This window comes from Nothoprocta perdicaria, unplaced genomic scaffold, assembly GCF_003342845.1.
Source record: "Nothoprocta perdicaria isolate Ctin4 unplaced genomic scaffold, notPer1 scaffold_37, whole genome shotgun sequence".
In the NCBI taxonomy this organism is placed as follows: Eukaryota; Metazoa; Chordata; class Aves; order Tinamiformes; family Tinamidae; genus Nothoprocta; species Nothoprocta perdicaria.
Window position 1 is genome coordinate 1407548 of NW_020455610.1, and position 20395 is coordinate 1427942.

Consider the following 20395-nt stretch of genomic DNA (forward strand, 5'->3'; position numbering starts at 1 on the left):
CGGCGGCGGCGGCGGCGGCGCAGAGCGGGCAGTCGGCGACGCCGCAGGCGATGTCGTCGCGCAGGTAGTGCTCGCGCACCACCTTCAGCACGGCGCCCGCCCGCGTGCGCTTCAGGAACGTGCGCGAGGTCAGCATGGCGCCCACCGCGCCAACCGCCGCCGAGCCGGACTACAGCTCCCGGCGTGCCCCGCGCCCCAGCGCGGGAAAGGCGCGGCGGTTGCCGTGGCGACCGCGGGGMGGTGGGGGTTGCGCATGCGCCCTGGCGGCCGCGGCGGGCGGAGGTGAGTGGGGCGGGAGGTTGCGGAGCGGCCGTTGGTAGCGGGAGGTGGCGGCTGACCGGGAGCCGCGGGCCGTTAACGGTCGTTCCGTGCGCGCCCTGGGCCGGGGTGGATGCAGCGGCCCGACGGGACGGAGCCGGCGCGGRAGGAGCCGGGAGACGGCCCCGGGTCCTCCAACACCTCTCAGAGCTGTCTGGGCCGCCCCGGGTACAGTGTCCGCTGCCCCGCAGTGTCCCTTGCTCCGCAGGCTTGTAAGCACGAGCTGCTCCATGAAATCTGTGGAAATAAATGAATAAAAGCGGTGTCTTCGACCAGGTGATGGTGAAAGCGCGGGCGGCCGTTGGGTATCTCACCAGCAGAGCTTTTGGAAGGTGCCTGTGCATCAGCCTGGCAGGGGTAACTGAACTCCTTGCCTAAACAGGCAAAGGTGGGCATCGAAGTGTGCCTTGGGGGTTTTCTGTTTTGTTTTTAGCTAATGCTGCCTTACCTCATGTTGGCTGTTCCCTCACGTTCTGCTGAAAGGTGAAAAGCAGGTGTATATCTAAATTTGGCTATAAAATCTTGCTAGTGAGCTTATTTTGCCACAGTGTTCAGCCCTTTGTAGTCAACGCCTTTGTTAGTGAAGTTATTTTGGTCGTGCCAGAAGTAAGAGTCCTCGGAAAAGGACTGTTTGTAAGGCTTCTTGATTTTTTTTCCCCYAGGTTAATACAGGAAGATTAACACAATGCTGATAGGTTTTGCTTAATCGTTGGTCTTGTTTTAATCATTTAAGAATTTTCATAACGCTTTAATTAAAAGCAGTGTTTTTTCACTTTATTGCTTTGATTTTTGCAGTTCTGTGTTCACAGCCTCATCTCAAAGTATAACAACAACCAAAAGGGGAAAATAAAACACACACAAAAAACACCTTTGCAAACAGTGAAGGAAAATGTCACATAAAAGCACTAAAGAAATCAGGAAGGTGAATATCTCCAGCTCCTTAGAGTCTGAAGATATTAGCTTAGAGACCACGGTACCAACTGATGAAGTTTCCTCCTCGGAAGAGCGGGAAGGCGCTGTTAAAATCACCAAGCAGCTGATTGAACGGAAGGAGTTACTTCATAATCTTCAGCTGCTTAAAATAGAATTATCTCAGAAAAACTTGATGATTGACAACTTGAAAGTAGAGCATTTGACTAAGGTAAGAAATGCTACATGTCCTTCTTGACATAGTCTTTTTCTTGCTTTTCTTGGTGCTTTTAAAGTCCTCTAMAAACTTTAGTTCTCAAAATATTTTAATGGAATGCTGAGCATGTTATTTCTAATTTCTAAATAAAAAGCTAACAGAGGAAAGAAAGATTCAAACTTTGAGATCTTGTCCAAGGTGTTATAAATGGAAGAAGTGGGACYGAATAGAGCTCTAGTCTCTTATTTTCTTAAAACAGAGGAAAAAGACCCAATTTATTACTAAAATGCTAAATGATTTTGGCCTTGATATGTGAGACTTAATGGGATGTTAACCTGAACTTGAGGAACTCTGGAAAAATCATCTGAATGCACCTTAATGCTCTTTTAGTGGAAAAATGACTAGAAAAGAGTGTCATGCTAATAGTGGGAGACTGCAATTTCAGTCCAATGCAGTTTCTGTTAAGAYGTGAAAATACAAAAGATATAATGTAAAAGCACTGCCACAATTTTGTGCAGACCACACTTAAAAACTCCTGTTTTTAATGGTTTAAGCTGGCTTGTCACTCTAAATTGAAGGCCTGTTTAAAATTGGTTGAACTAGTAATAGCTGTTTCACTGAAAAAAGATCTAATTGTAGAGTTATTTTTTATTATTATTACGAGTTCAGTAGGGCAAAATCTGTATTATGTTTTATGAAGCCTTAGTGTATTTAAAGGTCTTGTTGAACAATAATGTTACAGTATTTCTCTGGGAATGGAACTTTTTTTTTCTTTCTTTCTTTCTTTTAAAATGACTTTTTTCAATATTAATTGTTAATCAGTATTGATTATAATAATCAATATTATCTTGATAACTTTTTTATTTCTATTTATATTTCTTAGATTGAAGAGCTAGAGGAGAAGCTTAATGATGCAATCCATCAAAAGCAGCTCTTGTCTTTACGATTGGATAGCCAGCTGGCATTACAGCAAGAAGATGCGAGGTATGAGGGAAGCAAAACAAGCAAACAAAACAGTCCCTTTTAATATGCTATTGACGTGAATTCATGTTAAATCACACTATAAAATGTGATGATTATGAGTTGCTGAAATAATACTGCTTTTGTGGATTATATTGGCTTTTCCATTCTAGACTTCTAGCTTGTGGCTTAGAGCTGAATTTGAATTCAGCACTCGCTGAAGCTTGTAAGTTGTGGGATGTTTTTTTTTGCCTTTTTTTTTTTTTTTTTGGAAACCTAGAGTTAGAATTTTCTTAAAAGCAGTAAAGAACATAAAGAGCAGGTGAAGATCTCAGTTTAAACTGAGCTTTTTATAGCCCTGCAGCCTAGTAGATAACTTGAGGAAAGGTAAACAGCAAATGTGTAGCAGGCACTTCCACTGAGGATTGTTTATTGGTCTGAAAAGCTTTCAGTTGCTCAGGTAGAAACTGATTATTTTTCTTAATGTTCTGAGATATTTTGCCCTGAATCTTAACTGAAAATAGTCTGATTAGCAGTCTTCCTTATGTCATTAATTGTTTTAACACTACAAAAGGATTGKGGAGGGAGAGCACAATAGCGCCTAATTACACTAAAGGACACATGAACTTAAAGGATGTGACTAATTCAAGATCATATTTTGTACTAAGCCTGGAATAGCTACAAGGCTTTGAAGGCAGAGCTGAGAACAATTTTGATCTTTGAATCTTTAAGCTAAGAGCAACAGGCTGTCAGAAAYGTCTCTAATTCTTTATACTGGGTTTCACCAGGGTGAAATTTCATGTTTGACTATATTTGAATTATTTGGATAGTGTTCAGTAAAAATCTACTATCTGATTACCTGTTACTAAAATTGATAGTTACAAGAAAGTTGAACCAGTTTTCTTTTCCGAATGCTTTTGTTAGTTGTCTTGCCTGTCTTTGATTTCCATCCCTATTCAACAGAATCTTACACTATGTGCAAAAATGCCCTTGTGTGATTGCTTTGGTGACTTGTAGGGTTCTTTTTGTTTTGTTTTTTAAATAGTAAGGCAGGCATTGTCTTAGAGTACTAGTAGAGTTAATATTTTTGAATATTACTTCTTAAATACCTATCTGTTCTTCAGAAAAGCAAAGACAACTAAATTTGAATGAATGTTTTCAAGAGCTAAAGCTAAACGCTCTTGCTAAAAGCTAAAAATCTCTGTAAAATGTCTCTAAGTGAACATCTATTTTCTCTTGCTCTGTAATACCGTCACAATAATGCATGTGACAAAAAAAAAAGGATTTTTTTTTTTAAGGATCTCAACCTTGTATGTTAAACAGAGTACAGGTTGGGAATGAAGGGGTGTGTGAGGACTAGACAGTAAAAATGCGTATGCTGAAACTTAAGGAGCAAGACAGAAATTGAGGTTAATGTTGCTTCATTTGGTGATTAACTAATTTAGAGGGATTTGTATGGAAAGAATATTAACCAGCAAGAATCTGGTTATTCTTTTAATGGATAATGAATCTTTTAATGGATAAATAAACACTAATTTATAAATTAACATCAATACATCTGGGAATTAATTGTCATTCCTTGGCCTCAGCTTGGTATTGTCAGTGACTTGGGGCTGTAGTAAAGCAGTTTGACTGTGAAGCTTTGCAGACTGTGGACACCTTGTGCAGACTGTGTAACCCTGATAGTGACACTCCTGAGCTCATCTGCCCCTGTACACAYTGTCCCTGTCTAAATGTCTCTCTTGCCAGGATGTTGGGAGGACTTGGCACATGTATTAATTACTAATTCATGTCTTCTATTTTTAAATCAATCTTAAAGAAAACATCAGGCTCTAATGAAACAAGAAATGGAAACCATTCTATTGAGACAAAAACAGCTAGAGGAGATGAATCATCAGTTAAGGGAGAGGGCAGGAGATATTCGTCGGAGCTTGCGAGACTTGGAATTAACAGATGATTGTTACGAGAAGCTAAAGTGTCTTCCTGAAGAACAACTTTCTATTCCTGAATATGTGTCTGTGAGTATTGTCTCTATGTCAGTTTAAAGCATAAGTGGATTTTTTTTCTTAAAATCAAAGGGATAAATCTGTAAAAGTCAATCCAAACTTACAGAATTCTTGTTCTTCCCCATCTGGAAGTAAAGAATGTTTTTGCAGATATTCCTGTGAATCATTCTTTTGTGGCTGATTCTAGTAAAYTGAAGAGCCTTCCAATTCCAGGAGCTGATGTCTTAGAGTAGAACAGTTGTTGATGTGTTTAAAGATCATGAGACAAATAGGATGTTTCAGTTAAATGGTGGGCAGTGACACACTGATGAAGTGAAATACAGTCAACTGAAAATAGCATTTTAAAATWCAAGGCTTAACAGAGCCACACATTTTGCAAAGATTCCCTCCTTTCTTTCATTGTTTTTTATTCGTCCYTTTCCTACTCCAGCTACATACAGGGAATAAAGGATACCTTAATTTTTATTTTGTCTTGATTTTTAGAATCTTGTTAATTCCAACTCATGGGAAGATTGGTGAGGAAGGGGTGAGCTTTCAGTAACAAGAATGCCTGGAACATCCTGACTCACTTCTGAGAAAAAGAGAGAAGGATTTAGACACTTCAAGATGCTTCAGTTCAACAGAGTGCTAGTGCTGTCTTTATCTATACTGTTAGCTATTAAGGGAGTTGTAATTAGTATAACATTCAAAGGCTTAGTGCATTTGTTGAGGTGTAAATGTTACAAGTGTGAGCTCCCTTCTGCTGGATGAAAGCCATGGTATACTGTACTCCTAATACGCACAGGAAAGTGCAATTTATCATCCTTATCTAAAGAGAGAAATTCTTGGGAACATCTTTTGAAAAAGTTTCAAGACTCGGACCTTGAAAGTGGTTGGAAACATTTAGGGCTGTGCTGTGTGATAAAACAGGAATGACTCAACTGAGTCCTATTAGGTTATTACTCTGTAGCTGTCTACTCTATCCCCTGCCCTCTGCTTAGGTATTTGAGCTGTTCATCACTTATTCCTGCACCAGCACTATTGACAGAGCGGACTTGGCACAAACTGGAATCCATGATGGCAAGTTGCAGATGGCGTGGGGAAAAAGCTTTCGTGCTTCAGGAGCTGATTGATGGGCAGTTCAAAAGCCTGAAAAACAAGGCAGGACAGAGAGCAGGGAACCTTGCCAGCTGCCCTAAGTGCCAGTGACGCTGCTACAGTTCAGTTAGAACGTTTAGACTGGATATGTGAGTAGAAAACAGTTTGAAAAGCATGTTAAGCAGGAGGAGTCTGCTTCTATATATAATCTAGCTTTCTTTTGCCCTTGCATTCAACCAGTCAGTGCTCCTTTTGTCTCTGAACCGCATGGTGCTTTGCTATGTGTATGTTCAGTGATGCCAACAAGGAGGCAAATGGCAGTTTCTTCCTTTGAAGAAGCCACTTTGTGGCAAATTATATATATATTTTTTTCCATGAGAAGAAGAGCTAGGGGTGGACTCTGTTCTCTCAGGTTCTTCTGGCAACAGCATCAGTGTGAATATGGACACTAGAGAGCTACAAAGCTGTTCTGCCTGTCCTGTCTATAAATCCACTTGGCTTTTGAACAGCAGGCAAAGGACTCTTCGTAAAAAGACCACTTTTTTTTTTTTTTTCTAATGCTATTTTCAGCTTTGCTTTCCTCAGGAGTAAGTATTTTCCAGGCAGTGCTAATACTGGAATAAAGTTCTCTTTGACAAACAAGATTTTTGTTTAGGGAATATTTGAGCAAGGAACTGCCTGACTGGAAGATGAAAACTCTTTCCTCGCCCTAGATTTATTATTGTTAAAATACTGCCTTTTATGCTTCAAGATAGAAATATATAATGCTTATATTTTGTTTGAGAGCCTGCATACCAGACTAAGTGCAGGGAGTATTTTAATATATATTTTATGTATTTGTATATGTTTTGTGAATATTGAAAGTTTAAAATTAAAACAAATGTGGGATGTTTTTCAGCTTTTCTTCCACAAAGGGGTGCTGTGGTGACATGTTAGAGCAAAGACCGAGCAACAGTTATTTTGGATGATAATGACAAAAGAAAAATGATCTCTTAAGTATATTTCTCTAAAACAAAGTTTTTAAACATTTAAATAATAATAATAATAAAAACAATTAAAATTCTTTCTCTGCTCCTATCACTTCCCACTTCACTCTAGTTTTCCTCAAAATGTGGTGGATACATGCTAAGATATTTTAAATACGATTTTTTCTCCTTATAGTATATCTATATAAATTCTTATTTTTCTAGGATATGTAATTGTCCCTTAAATGCTGCCTTAGTAGTTTTTTTTCATTATTGACTTGGCTAGTGGCAACACATGCTTCACCTACTGAGCTGCACAAATGCCTATTGGCCAGGGAGAAAGTCAAATAACTGGTGAGAGTCGAAGTTATGATACAGCCTCCCCTTCAGTTATACATTAGTTTACAGTTTCTTTCTTGCCATGGATTGAGGTTTTCCCTGGGAAGGCTGTRCATGAGTTTATGCTTGATATCTGGATCCTCACTGTTACCTAGTTAAGTTTTGGACGCCTGTGGTGTAAGTTGGGTGTCCTTAGGATCAGATTAAAAATACAAAAACTTTAGGGAAAAGGTATGTGTGGCTCACAAAAACAAAAAGGTATTATTAAAAATAACATTTTAGTAATAGAAGGAATATACAGTTCTTCTCATAAAAATTATACTATCTTTAAACAATATTATCTGAGTGAAATTTTTAATTTGTTATTTTTAGAACATGTATAAGAAATTATTCGCTCTTTTCTTGGTTCTTACTGGATTTTAGCTTCAAAGACCTATCACTTATGTCCTTTTATTCATTATATATATAAATTTAGACATAGATACACTCCATAATGAGTGGAGTATTCCTTGTTCCTGTCTTAAAGCTATCCTTAATTATCCAATTTTAGTTTAGATAACTAAACTTAATCAAAATATAAAATTATCTAACTGATCTACAAGTTATTCTTTTTTTAGTAAAGCTTGCATTCTTTTTTCTTTGAAAGCTAATTTATAAAAGTAAAAGAATATTCTGTTTTAGATACCCAGTTGCCAACTTTTCTTCTCACTTGTCAAAATAAATACTTCAAGTTATCGAACTAATAGGGAGTAGTAATCTAGAAGAGTGTAGATGTTGAAAGAGTTTTCAATTCTCTTCTCAATTCTTTTTTTTCTTTTTTTTTTTTCCCTCTTCTGTCTTCTACTGCTAACTCTATTTTTACTGCAGCATTTCCTAATATTTGCTCTTGTTTAGTAGAAATGTTCTGGAAAAGTTTGATATATGATGTGTGGACAGTACCTATGATTTTGGGTGGGAGAAGAGCGTGATTTTAGTAGTATTATATATGGCAATATCTATATAGCGGGGGGGATTTTTGCTTGCAAAATGTATTACAGAAGAGCCCTCAAAAAGTAATGGAAATGTAGGGGCCATCTCTTTTCTGGGACAGGATTGATTCCATGGTCTCAAGTGCTGCTTTAGAGGTAGCATGAGCTTAAATTCACACTGCTAGAGTTTAGCTTGTTGCAGATCCTCCTCCCCCCTCCCCCCCACTTTCAGCTGGAGGGCTTTGCCTCTCTCTTGGCATTACACCTAGCTTTATGTATCAGTGAGCTGGTTTATACACCTGGTTGGGCTTAAAGCAGGCCTTTGAGGGCCTGTTGGGCTAGATTTAGGTAAGGTAATCCCACGTATGGACTGGTAGGGTGTTCCTACCAATCCTGCCACGGTCCCAGAGAAGCTGAGACCCCTGGTCTCAAGTTGGGCGCCTTGGAGTGCGGTTCGCAGCAGCCGAACATGTTGCTGGCTTCGTTACGTGATGCAGCTGWGCCCTGGTAACAACCTGTTGGATTGGAAGGGTGAAGGGGGGAAAGGTGTTTCACTTCCTCCTGCCTGTGTTATCTGTTTCCTCTGCTTGCTTTGTCATTTCTCTGGATTAAAAGGGAGCAGTTGTACTGAGCTGACAAAAACAAAACTGATCTCTCTCTCTCTCTCTTGCTCATACGTTTGCCTTTTGGCAACCAAAATGCCTTTTGGTTGTAGGTGTGTTAGCAAGATGTTTCACTGCTAATCAAATAGGCTCTAGAGTTAAAGCAACGAAAAGGAAGGGACAATATGGATGCTTATGCCAGTTGTATTATTTTTTTAATTGAGGCAACCTATGYGGAAGCTGCTGTAGCTAAAGATAGGTACATCTTTACCCTTTATTTTTCATTTTCATTAGTTGCTAGGCAAAGATTAGAATTTGTTAGACATTTTGTCAAAGGCTGGAGAAAGCTACTGTCTTTAAACAATCTAAAAAAAGATGGTTAATAAGCTGAATTACAAACTGAAGATTGTTTGTAAATTAATGCCATAAAATACACTTGACTTGCTGGGGATTGTAATAGCGGACTTTGTTAGTCTTACTTTTTAAATATATATTTTGTTCTTTTAGATTCGATTCTACGAAGTAGTACATTCACTAAGGAAAGAACTACATGATCTACAGGTAAAAAAGGAAAGCCTAACAGAAGAGCTAAATGGATACAAGTCCCAGCTTAAGTGTCTGACAGAGGTTTGTGTGCTTTATTTCTCTGAGCTAAAATAAATATACGTTTCTTCAGCAGAAATTTATACTCCAGATCACTACTGGATATAGATCTTTTTTTTTTGAACAGAAAAACTGGAAGTTCTTTTGGTTTATGGGGGAGGCTAATATACAATATGTGCTGCCTATCATGATTTGCTCATGGCATTGCTGCTGTTTTAAGGTAGACTCATACTGGCCATGTCTTATTTTTTGAGGGCAAACTTCAAGGCAGAGAAGATGAAGCAGGAGATCTGTATGAATAGCTGAAGATACTGGTGTGTTGGTGGTAATTTGGTATTGTTAAAACCTTTTATTTTAACAATATATAAATGCTTTTTAAAATCTTAGATTWTAATTTTCTTATTAAAGATTTTATCTAAATGTATTTAAGTTTTGTTTTCCAAGAGGAAGGAAGTTGAAAGAGATACTATACTGAGAATTTTGTTTATATTTACCGATATTTATTCTACTCTAACTCACTTATAAAATACAGGATGTTGATTAGCTATTTAGGTCAGTTTTGCCTAAATCCGGAATTGGAATAAATACATCTTGACCGTCCAGTGCAAGAGGGACGTGGAAGTTTGGATAGAGTSCAATGTGGAGCTACAAAGATGATCAGAGGACTTGAGCATCTGTCTTATAAGAGGCTGAGAGAGCTGGACTTGTTTAGCCTAAAGAAGAGAAGGCTGAGGGAGGACCTTATCAATGTGTATAAATACCTTAATGGAGGGTGCCAAGAGAATGGGGACAGGCTCTTTCCGTGGTGGCCAGCGATAAGACAAGAGGCAGTGGCCACAAACTGAAGCCCAGGAAGTTCCACCTGAAATTGAGGGCAAACTTTCCTGTGAGGGTGACAGAGCCCTGGAACAGGCTGCCCAGAGAGGCTGTAGAGTCTCCTTTTCTGGAGATCTTAAAAACCTGTCTGGACGTGATCAGGTGCCCTGTGCTCTAGGTGACCCTGTTTGTGCAGGGAGGTTGAACTAGATGATCTCTAGAGGTCCCTTCCAACCTTATTCACTGTATGATTCAGTCTGTGATTCATTGGGAGTAGTTGAAACTCTTACCTTAAAAAAAAGAATAGTTGACAAAGGCTTAAAAGCCACTGTCGTTTTGCTGTTTCTGTAATTATTAAGTTGCTACATTTTTTTTTTCTTTAAAATTTATTTATGGAATAATCAGCTATAAAAAGTGGTTTATTTTTACAGAGTTATCTTGTGAAATTCTTAGTATTTGCATTTTTTGGATTAAATTCAGCAAATAGTAGTTGTCAATAAAATAACATGCCTTAATATTCCTCAGTATTCTCTGTTTTCATCTTTAATCAAAATTAAGCTTAGCTTAATGATGCTAAATTTGATTTATCTAAGTATTTTCCTTCATTGTATATCTACATACCGGTGCTCTGACTTAAAAGCCTACAAGTCCTCCTATAGAATTTTAAGATTGGGGTGACCACCTCAGTGTTAATTTTTGCTGCAGCATTTTAGCTGGAGAGGAGGTAACAGATTCCATCACAGGATTAACATTTTTTTTTTTTTTTTTTTTTGGTACATTGATGTTCCTTTCCTATTTGAATTTCAGTAGTGCTGTTTCTTCTTAACACATGGCGGCAGTATTGACCTTTCCAGCTGAATTATTCTTAAAAGCCCTATGGATTTCACACTGCAGTTGATGTTGATATGACGAAACAGCAGAACGTTGCCCATCTCGAGCAGTTGTGGTTGTTATTCCATTTGCATAGTTTGCTTAAATTGAGGGACTAGTAAGAATGAATATCACGCTCCTAAAAACAAACAAACGAAAAAACAAATCCAAGTGTAAAAATGTCACAAGGAAAAACTTAGTTAGCAATGAAGATGAATCTTTAGAATTCTCAATTTTTAGATAATATCACTTAGTGTGACGCTTTCATGTGCACTTTCTGTTTAAACCTAGCAGAAKCTTCTCCTGTTGTTGTGTGGAGAGGTCATGTTTTGGTTGCTGAATGAGATGTGACTTGATATGCCTTATTTTGTGTAAGGGCAGACTTTTGCATCTGTGTTTTTTTTTTCTGGCGATTTTACATGTGACCTAATGTCATAATGAGATTAGTGTTGCAAGCCACCACAAATTGTTTCTGATAATAAAGTAAAAGGAACATCATCAATGAGTCCCTTAGCAACTTTAACATACTAATGCTATTATAAACAAGCATCTTTTGCAGCTTAGGGGAACATGATTTAAATTGTGCTGTTGGTGAAATTAATTAATTTGAACTACTTTSGTTAGCCCAAACTTTCCTTTGAGGAAAATAACCAATGTGAAGTAAAACTCAATTTCATTCATAGTCTTATTTGAGCTCTAATATCTTTCTACTGTTTTTTTGTGACATTTTAAACATTCTTTACTTTCATTTCTATGGAACATAATTGCTGATGTCTCTTATTTGCCTGTGGTTAAATCAATATCATGCTCTTTGAATCCTTCCATGGGTTCCCCATCCAATATCCTGGAAAATTTAACTTTTCCCCCATAGTTAGTATTTCTGTTCACAATCTGACTTATYAGTAAAATATGCTCTAGTGTTGAGGCTTTTTTAAAATATTGCAAATGATTTATTCTTCTAATTATTTTCAACTTTTTTCYCTCTTTATAGGAACATGAAACAATTAAAATGCATGCATATTCTAAATCCTTCTATTAGCTACTACTGTTTTGGAGGAGCTGAGGGGTTTAATGGCTTTCTGGGTTGGCTGGGTTTTCTAACAGACTAGGTCTGGATAATGTAGATACTCACATCAGCAATAAAATCATGACAAATATGAGACCTACCTAGTAGGTCTGAGGAAGGTCTTGACTCTCTGTCCAGCTAAGCTGAGAATGTCTGAAGCAAAATCTTGAGTTCTGTAATRTGTTAAGCCAACTTCAGGGAAAAAATAGAATGAATTTATTAAATAAAGTAACCATGGCTTACCATTAGTTGTGTAGTTTTGTGACAGAATGGCTGCAGTTCTTTACTTTAGTGAGAGAAAATGAGGTCTAATTTTACTGTTCTTGCAGCCTTTGGTATTGGAGTGTGAATACAAGACACTCATTTTATTCCTATCATAGTCTGTTGTTGCTTGAAGCCATGAATCTCTTATGATCCTCTGTTTACAYGTGGGGAAGCAAAGCAATGCAATTCTGTTCTGTGGAAAGTATGATGACCTGCTATGGCTAAGKATCAGTTACATCACCTCTGCAAACATGCTGGATCTTTTGCAACCTGCTTCCAATTTCTTTCCTTCAGAACAGGGAAAGAGCAGTGTTTCTATAGCAGCCACACAGGCAAATCCTGCTGCCCCCACTGGGAAGGTCAGTTTATGAAGTGACACTGTAGCTCTGTTTAAGAACTGTCTCTCTAAGACTTGTTAAATCCTCCTGTTCTTTAGGCAATTCATTAATTCATTTACCTAAGAAAATCTTTTTATTTCTGGCTTCAGCATATAAAAGACATCTTTCCAGTGTTGTCATGTGCATTTGTGCCCTATATAAAATTATCAGTTATATATATACACTATATAAAAATATCAGCTAGCAATCATTTAATTTGTCATATGCTGAATGTGAGGTCTCTCAAACTTTGCAGCAGAGATCTCCTGTTGCTTCCCTGCTGTTGCTGAGTTAGCACTTAATCAAAGCCTGCTGGGTCTGTAACACAGGCTCCTGAGGAGCTGCTTCTGACAAGCAGTAGCAAAGAACAGAGTGTGAAGGCTGCCCTCCTTCCTCACGCCCTCTGCAGAGCACCCTCTGATGAACTGGCAGAGCAGTATCTTTGTCTCCACTTCTGTTTTTAGTGAGCAGTGTTTTCCTACCATCCCACTGCTGTGGGGATGGCTCTCTATTCCAGCATTGTATCTATCATGTAAACGAAGGCAGTTCCTCTGCTGCTAATGTAATTAGCAGCAGTCTCCCAGACTGAGAGGGGTGGGGGTGAAAACACTGGTGAAAGTCATGTTCAATACTGGCTGATATATAACCAGACGTATAGTGCAGACTTGTTCCAGTCCTCCTGGAACAGCCCTTAGTCCTTCAAGCAGCTCTTAGTCCTTCAAGTACAAATAACATTAGCACCACCCTCTTTAGAGATGCCTTACAGAACATCTGCATGCTATTTTCAGAGTCACTTTGGTCAAAAGTGGTTAGACTTTCCCTCAGTGAGATACAGCTTAGTATTTTTTGTCCCTCTCTGTCAAGATTGAGAGTCTGAGGAGGCAGCTCTGCATTCCTGTGTAGGAGGCATGGTTCAAGATGAAGTACTAATTTATTCTCTTTGTGAATTGCCTGCCAATATTTTTTTCTAAAATTCAATTTTGATAAAGTTTATCCTTGTTTAGAGCTTCTTTAGTTATAACATGTTCCGTATGGTTACCATCAGACTTCCAATCTAATCTGTAGTATTGCAGTTTTCTTGAAGCTATGGTGAACTTAAAGCAGAGTATTACTTCTAAGGCCTAGCCTATGCATCAGGATTAGAAACTGCTAGGTCTTGCGAGCTAAGTCCAATTATTTTCTGGGATAAAGATTCCCATCTGAGGGAGAAACACTTGCATAGTTTTCAAGGAAAGAACTAAGCTCTTCGTCTGAAGAGCCTGTGGGCATTAGATGCATCCAACTGTTGGAAAACTAGTACAACTATTACCATTATAGAAACACTGTCCTCCTTAGGATTTCTTTAGAAAGTAGCATCTGTAATCTATCCTTGTACTCCAGAACCTCTTCCCAGTCTCCAAAACCCTCCAAAATTCTTTTAAGCAATATTTTAATTACTTGGCCTTTGAACCTGGAGGGTACATCGGAGGCGTCAGGCTTAGGGGAGCTACGTGCCTGCTTTCCGTCGTATCATTCRTCTTGGCAACTTTTTCTGAACAGGCTACCAGCCACAATTGACTCTGGGCAGAAGTCTGACATCTTCAAGAGTCAAGGAAACTTAGGAATATTCTAATGTTCTCTGAGAGCCTCCTGTGTTTCTTGGTATAGAGTTTTGGCCTGTGTAGACTGCTGCTTCTTGTTCACATAGGTCAAGTGGCTTAAATCTGTGTTTAATGGCAGGCTTTCTCCAGGATCCCTTTCCATGGAGCACTTTTCCCTGAAGCCTAGACCTGTTCAGATCCAGAGATAAGAGTTTTATTTTTTCCTGCTTTGTAGATGAATTACTTAGACTTAAGATTTTCTCTGTTTACTTTCTTGCAGAGCTTTCTCATTTTGAAGGGTTAAAAAAAAAATCCCTGTCTTGTTCTCACAAAGTAACTCAGCACGTTTATTTACCATTTTTAGTGGCAGATGGTGTCCTAGCTATAATCCTTGGCAGGTTATAAAATGCATATCAGCATACTAGAACTTGTTCATCCAGTTATATGTAACTTGACATTTGGGCAGTTGTATTCTTTTTTTTTTTTTTTTTAAAAAAAAAAAGGAAAAAATATGTTGGCAAATATTTTTTTTTATTGGATACATGCTGTATAAATTGATAGAGGCCAAATACTGCCTTTAGTAAGGAGCAGAATTGTTTGCAACACTATAGCACTACAGTACTTTTATATAGGAGTTTTCCAGGCTTTAAGGTACCATAGAATACAAGCAGGTATGTTATCCTTGAATGATAAAATTGTTTTAAAAGTTTCTCAAAAGCAGGATTGTTTGTTTCATGGGCTTATCTTTATACAATATAAAGAAGTTGGCTACTTTGGCTTCATTGGATGCCAAATCTGTTTATTTATGTTGTTTATCTTATCCATGAGGATTTATTGCGAKATCAGCTAATCCCTGTCAGGTATCAGGTCCTGGCTCACCGGCCTTGCTCAGGAAGTCAGTGTCAGCCAGGTTTTCCATGCAGATTTTGTCCGTGTTTCTTTCAGTGACTGCTATAACCAGCTATCTATTCAAGAAGGAGGGTAATAGTGAAGCCTCATACCGCCCCCCCCCCCCCCCCCAAAAAAAAAAAGGTCTGAAATTGGAATAGTTTCTTTACCCAATTTGGGATTTAAATGTTGCAGAACAGGCAAATTTGGAATCTCCTCACTTGAATCATCACTTGAATCACACGCTTAGTAACAATGCTGGAAAATCAAATGGAAGCCTTTCTTGCAAGGGGCCTGCAGGAACCCATTTTGCTGGGTGCTGTTGGGTGCATTGGACACCCAACAGCACAATTTACTTAATTTATTCAGTTTACCTAATTTACTTAAAAAGGGTTAACAATTTAAAACAACATTTGTCCACCCATCTTAAAGGACAGGTTCAGTCTCCTGTGTCTGAGTTGACACTGTAGCAGTGCAGGTTAGTAAGGAACTGAAGACAGTCCAAGCATTGCTGGCAAGATTATCATGAATCATGTTCATTATGAATGAGTACTGTATGTCCTTCTCATTTTTTTTTTTTTTTTAATTTGTGGAGTTAAGTTATTTTTATGTATTGTTATATTTTCCATGACCTCATTCATGTTCTGGAATACATTCCATATTTTGATCCTTTTTAAAATTCCCATACCACTTCAGTAGGACAAAGCTATTCATCAAAATTTCAAGCTCTCTTGAAGATAAATGGGGGTAAAACTGTTCCAGGAGAGAGATATTAAAATCAGTTAAGAGTGTATAATCAGAGTGTGACTGATAGAAGCTAAACTAACTTCAGTGTTGTCTAAATAACAGTTCCTACTGACAGCTTGGTTGCATATATTGAAGTCTTGCACAGAATTCTGTATTTCTATAGCAGTATATGCTATCTGGAAATATAYATTTCATATGATTTCTTGTGTTAGCCTGTAAACTGAATGTTTAGTAAGAGGTCTTATTATGTTTGTCCTGTGATAAAAATGTCGTTGTTTACAAAAAAAAGGCAATTGGAAACGGGTGATGGATGGAGCATACTTAATATTCAGCAAGTATACTGAATCTAAACGTATTTTGTTTAATTAGATGCTTAACAACTTGATACTTGAAGTAAGTCTTAGTACTGCTTTTTAAAAGTGGAATTTAACTCCCTCCTTGTCCTGTGGAATTATCATATCATTACAGGAAATTCCTAAGTGATTTACTGGATATAATTTAAATTCCATTTCAAGTCTCACCTGTTAGAAAGGACAAATCTTTCAGATATTTAAATGTTGTGATAACTGGCCCTCTTAAGCTCTTTTTGTCAGATTTGTCCAGAGATCTGCTGGGAGATGCATCCATACTTCATCAATTTCCATTTTTCCATTTTTTCCATTTTATATAAGTAGCTGTCTGCTGGGTGCTTCTGTGGSAATTATTGGAAGAACTTCAATAAGTCAGCCTTTCTGCAAAGGAAAAGTCCATCCTAATAGGAGATGAATAGAATGTCAGCAGCCACAGTAGCTGCTGACACAGCAGAATGGCACGGGATATCACAGAGGAATTATATGAGAATTTAACTTGTCTTTAAGTATCTTTACCAACATACTTAATTGAAAAATGAGGTTTTTTTTGCTGCCTAACAGTGTATGTGGATTCTTGCACCTTTGTATTTCATGTTTTAAATTCTAGTATCTTAAAACATTTGACAAAAGCTTTATCAATGGGGCAATGCCATCTTTAAAAGTGCAAGGTTGTTAATGACTTTAGGGTATGATAAGGAGAAACAGTTTCCTGTAGTCTTAACTTGTTTGTTATATATCATTAATTAGGGTAAACAAATGCAAATAAACTATATACCAGTGTATTTGGTTCAATATAAACCATTTATTTAGATTATATTATAATCTAAATATTATAATATATAATATAATAATATATATCTATAAAGAACTATATTATAGTTCTTAGAGATTTGCCATCCAAACTCCTCACAAACACTTTGTGTGTTTTATCATGATTTTATTGCATTTGTACTTCTGAAATCTAATTTTCTGTCTGTCCCAGAAATAGTTACAACATTATTTGTATTTGACTGAGCTTCACTGTCAYATCTTAAAAGCATTTTGGTGCTTTTTTATTTGAGAAGGCGTTTTGTCACGCTGTCTGCTCATGGTGCCTGTGAATATTGGTCAGTGTTCATTCTGTTTTTCCATCCCTGTTGTAAGAGGGGTAAATACCAGGACAATACTCTAGAAATCATGTTTAGGAATCACTTAAGACACCTGTATAAATATACCTTCCCATGTATTTTGAAATATTATGTGCCTATACCATTGCTTGCTTGCTGCAAAATAAGTCTGTTGCAAGTGACTGGTTCCGTGGTCATGTCTTAAGGGAGCGTTTGGGCAGGGAGGAAAATTTTTCACCAGAGGTGAATGCAGAAGCTGTCTGTGTGACATAACCAGGTGGGGTTGAAGATATATTAGTTTAGCTTACTGATGCCTGCTAGATTTCTAAAAACAGAGAGAAATGAAAATATCACYGCCTAAATAGTTGCAAGTAGACTTCACAATACGAAGCTTGTGMCTGCTTTTGAGGGGTATGTTAAATATCGACGTAGCTGTTGTCAATCTAAAGCATGTGTTAACTTGCAGAGCTATGAAGAGGAGAGGAGGATTCGCTCAGACGCGGAGGTTCGATGTCAGCGCTTGGCGCTGGAACTGGCTGATACAAAGCGCATGATCCAGCAGGGTGATTACAGACAAGAGAACTATGATAAAGTGAAATGGTAGGTATCTCTCTAGTTCAGTGTATATGTAAGTATTAACAGTAGTAGTTTGTCGTTCATTCAGTCAAGGTTGAAGCATCGTTTTGTGATTTTTGTGTTTTTCTTTCCTAGATCCACAAATAGTACAGATATCCAAAGTTGATATTCAGTTAAGTGGAATACCCTAGTCGTGAGATGGGCAACATTGAAATCTAATGCATGCATTTATATTCCTAAAAGCTTGTATTTATGTACTTACCATGTCATTAGAAGTACTCGTTTGGTTGCAACTTAAATAKGAGCTACTGATGCCAAACATCTTGGAACAAACATTATTATTAATTTATTTTTGYGAGTTTAATAACTATCATCTAAGAAGCAGCCCTGTTATCTGCTACGTTTTGCCTGCACGGTGATATAAAAGGGAAGGAGCTTGGTAATTAATATTAAACAAATTACCTTTGTAAGCATTAGACTGAAAGGGCTGTTATGAGAACCTTTTGTCAGAGAATCTTGGGTTAACTTCAGTGGCTTGATTTAATTGCCAGAATTTCCCGCATGTCTCCATTTTTGACATATAAGTTTTAGAGCTGTTACTTATGCTTTGAGTGCTGACCTCATAAACAGTAACTGCAAAACAGTGAAAATGGGCTTCTTCTCCATAGGTTCCTGCACACACACTTTGCAGTCCAGCTCCCAGATGGTCTTTGCCATGTGCTTGTGAGCTGAGGAAATCAGAGCTTTGGCAGATCTGTTCAGGAATGGCTCAGAATGAGGATTCTGAATAAAAAGCAGCTTGTTAACTYCCTAACTGTTCATATTGAATGAGATCAGGCACATTTATTGATCTTTACTGTGCCTCTAAGTCATTTAAAGGAGAGTCTGTCTTTTGGATAACTGCTCACAGCCGTATGTACTAAAACAATCTTGAAATCTTAACTGGAAGCTGGATGCAAATAGGATGGATGGATGGATGCTATGATTTGCTTCCCATGTGTAACTCCATCTAAGAACTGGATTGTAGTAACTGTTTCGTGTGAATGGCCCCAGTGTTTAACTGTGTGTTTTAAAATAATCTTGAGTTGAAAAAGGCCTGAATAAATGTGCCAAAACTGTATTTAAAAGAGTAGGTTGCATTCATCAGAGTAGGCACAGATGAAGGGGAGGGTAAGAACACTATTGGCATGCCTATATGGGAATATTTGGGAGCACTGCAAGAATTAATCACTTCCAGGTTTGTGACTAAAAATKACTAAAATACGTTTAAGAATACTTTACAAGCTATGTCCAATCCTGTAGTTTTGGCAGACTACGAAACATCCCCYTTTTTAATACTTAAAACGAGTTAGATTTCTTTCAGACTGTAAGCTCCTACTGGATCGTTCATTCTAGTCTTCTGACAAGGTCAGATACAGACAGAGCTGTTGCTTTGTGCTTGTGGAAACACTGTTATTAAGGACACCAGCATCATTTTTGCAGTTGTTGTGTATGTTTTAAATATGAGAAGAATAGTATAATTTCCTGTGGCATCAAGAGGGTGTATATAAAGGAGAGAACCACTTGAAAACAACTGCCTTTTGGTTTCTGTTTCATTACGGTAATGGGAATGAAGTCACATCAGTTTTTCATCCAACTTTAAGGTCTTCAAAAGATTCAAGAAAATGCCGGGGAGAGCATCTAAAGCTCAACAGATTTCTAAGGATGTGYAAAGGAATTTACCTTCTTGTGTGAAGAGGAGAAATATGCAGCCCAAAATTGAACTAAAGAATGCTAAGAATAGAATGCAGTAATTTTTGGATACGAATTTAGGATTATTGTGTTATAATTTAGGATTATTGCTTAGATACTTCAAAATAAAGAGAATATTCTCACATAATAAGATGCTGTTGCAAGTGATAAGAACTGAAAAAGTTATTATCACTATTTGCCTCGTGAGTAACTGGACAAAAAAGCAATGTCATGAACTGAAAGAAGGCTTACTAAATTACTTTTTTTTCACTCTATATAACTAATAGCTTCACTTCATTTTAACAGTGAACGAGATATATTTGAACATGAGTTGTCAGAACTCAGAAGAAAATATGAAGTATTGGAGTTGTCTCACAAAGCACAATCTAAAGAAAGAAATGACTTATCAAAAGAGGTAAACTTGAAGTTCTTATTTCAGTAATAAGGTCAAAATTCAGGTCAAAAATAGAATTATTTGAATGTTATCTTAATCAAATCTTTTGGGATCACCTGAAAAATCGTGGAAAAATTCAGGCTGAAGGGTCCTCAGGATATTATTGGTTCTGACAGTCCCTCCAGTTGAATTATCTGTGTTGCTTTTTTTTTTTTGTTGATTTATTTATTTTTAATTGGTCACCTTGTCTGTCACGATATCTGAACCCCAGAGCTGGCAGTTTGGCCATTAGCAGTAATGGCTTTTGGTGCTCTCTCACTTTCCAGTATTTGTAAGAAAGTTGTCCCCAGTGTGATGGCTGTTTGACCCCAAGACTTCTTATGTTTCCTTTCTGATTCAGTACTGTTTTGAGCCTAGTTCCTATTTTGACATTAAGGGGGTCCCTACCTCTTTTCAATTCCTAATTATCAGAAAACATGAAAATCTAGAAAATTATACCATAAAAAACAGTTTATGAAGTGTTTAAACATGATAAATGTAAGTGTAAACTGAGGGTTTTCTTTTTTTTGTTCAAATGAGAGAAGAGAGTTAGAATGAGAAAGCAAACATGTGAGTGATGGTTTAAATGCTTGTTTTGAAATTCTTGTTGAATTTTTCTTTTAACCT

General features: G+C 37.6%; 1 protein-coding gene across 2 annotated transcripts in view; it reads left to right on the forward strand.

Annotated features, from left to right (window-relative positions):
* Positions 1-1175: 1175 nt before the first annotated feature.
* The window catches only part of PIBF1 (progesterone immunomodulatory binding factor 1), a 102514-nt gene continuing 83294 nt past the window's right edge, over positions 1176-20395 (forward strand). For both annotated transcript variants that reach the window (XM_026044526.1, XM_026044527.1), the window contains exons 1-6: positions 1176-1459; positions 2328-2428; positions 4224-4422; positions 8869-8988; positions 17495-17628; positions 19642-19750. In XM_026044526.1, coding sequence (XP_025900311.1) covers positions 1208-1459; positions 2328-2428; positions 4224-4422; positions 8869-8988; positions 17495-17628; positions 19642-19750 — 915 coding nt within the window. In that variant the 5' untranslated portion in view covers positions 1176-1207. The remainder of the gene's footprint in view (positions 1460-2327; positions 2429-4223; positions 4423-8868; positions 8989-17494; positions 17629-19641; positions 19751-20395) is intronic.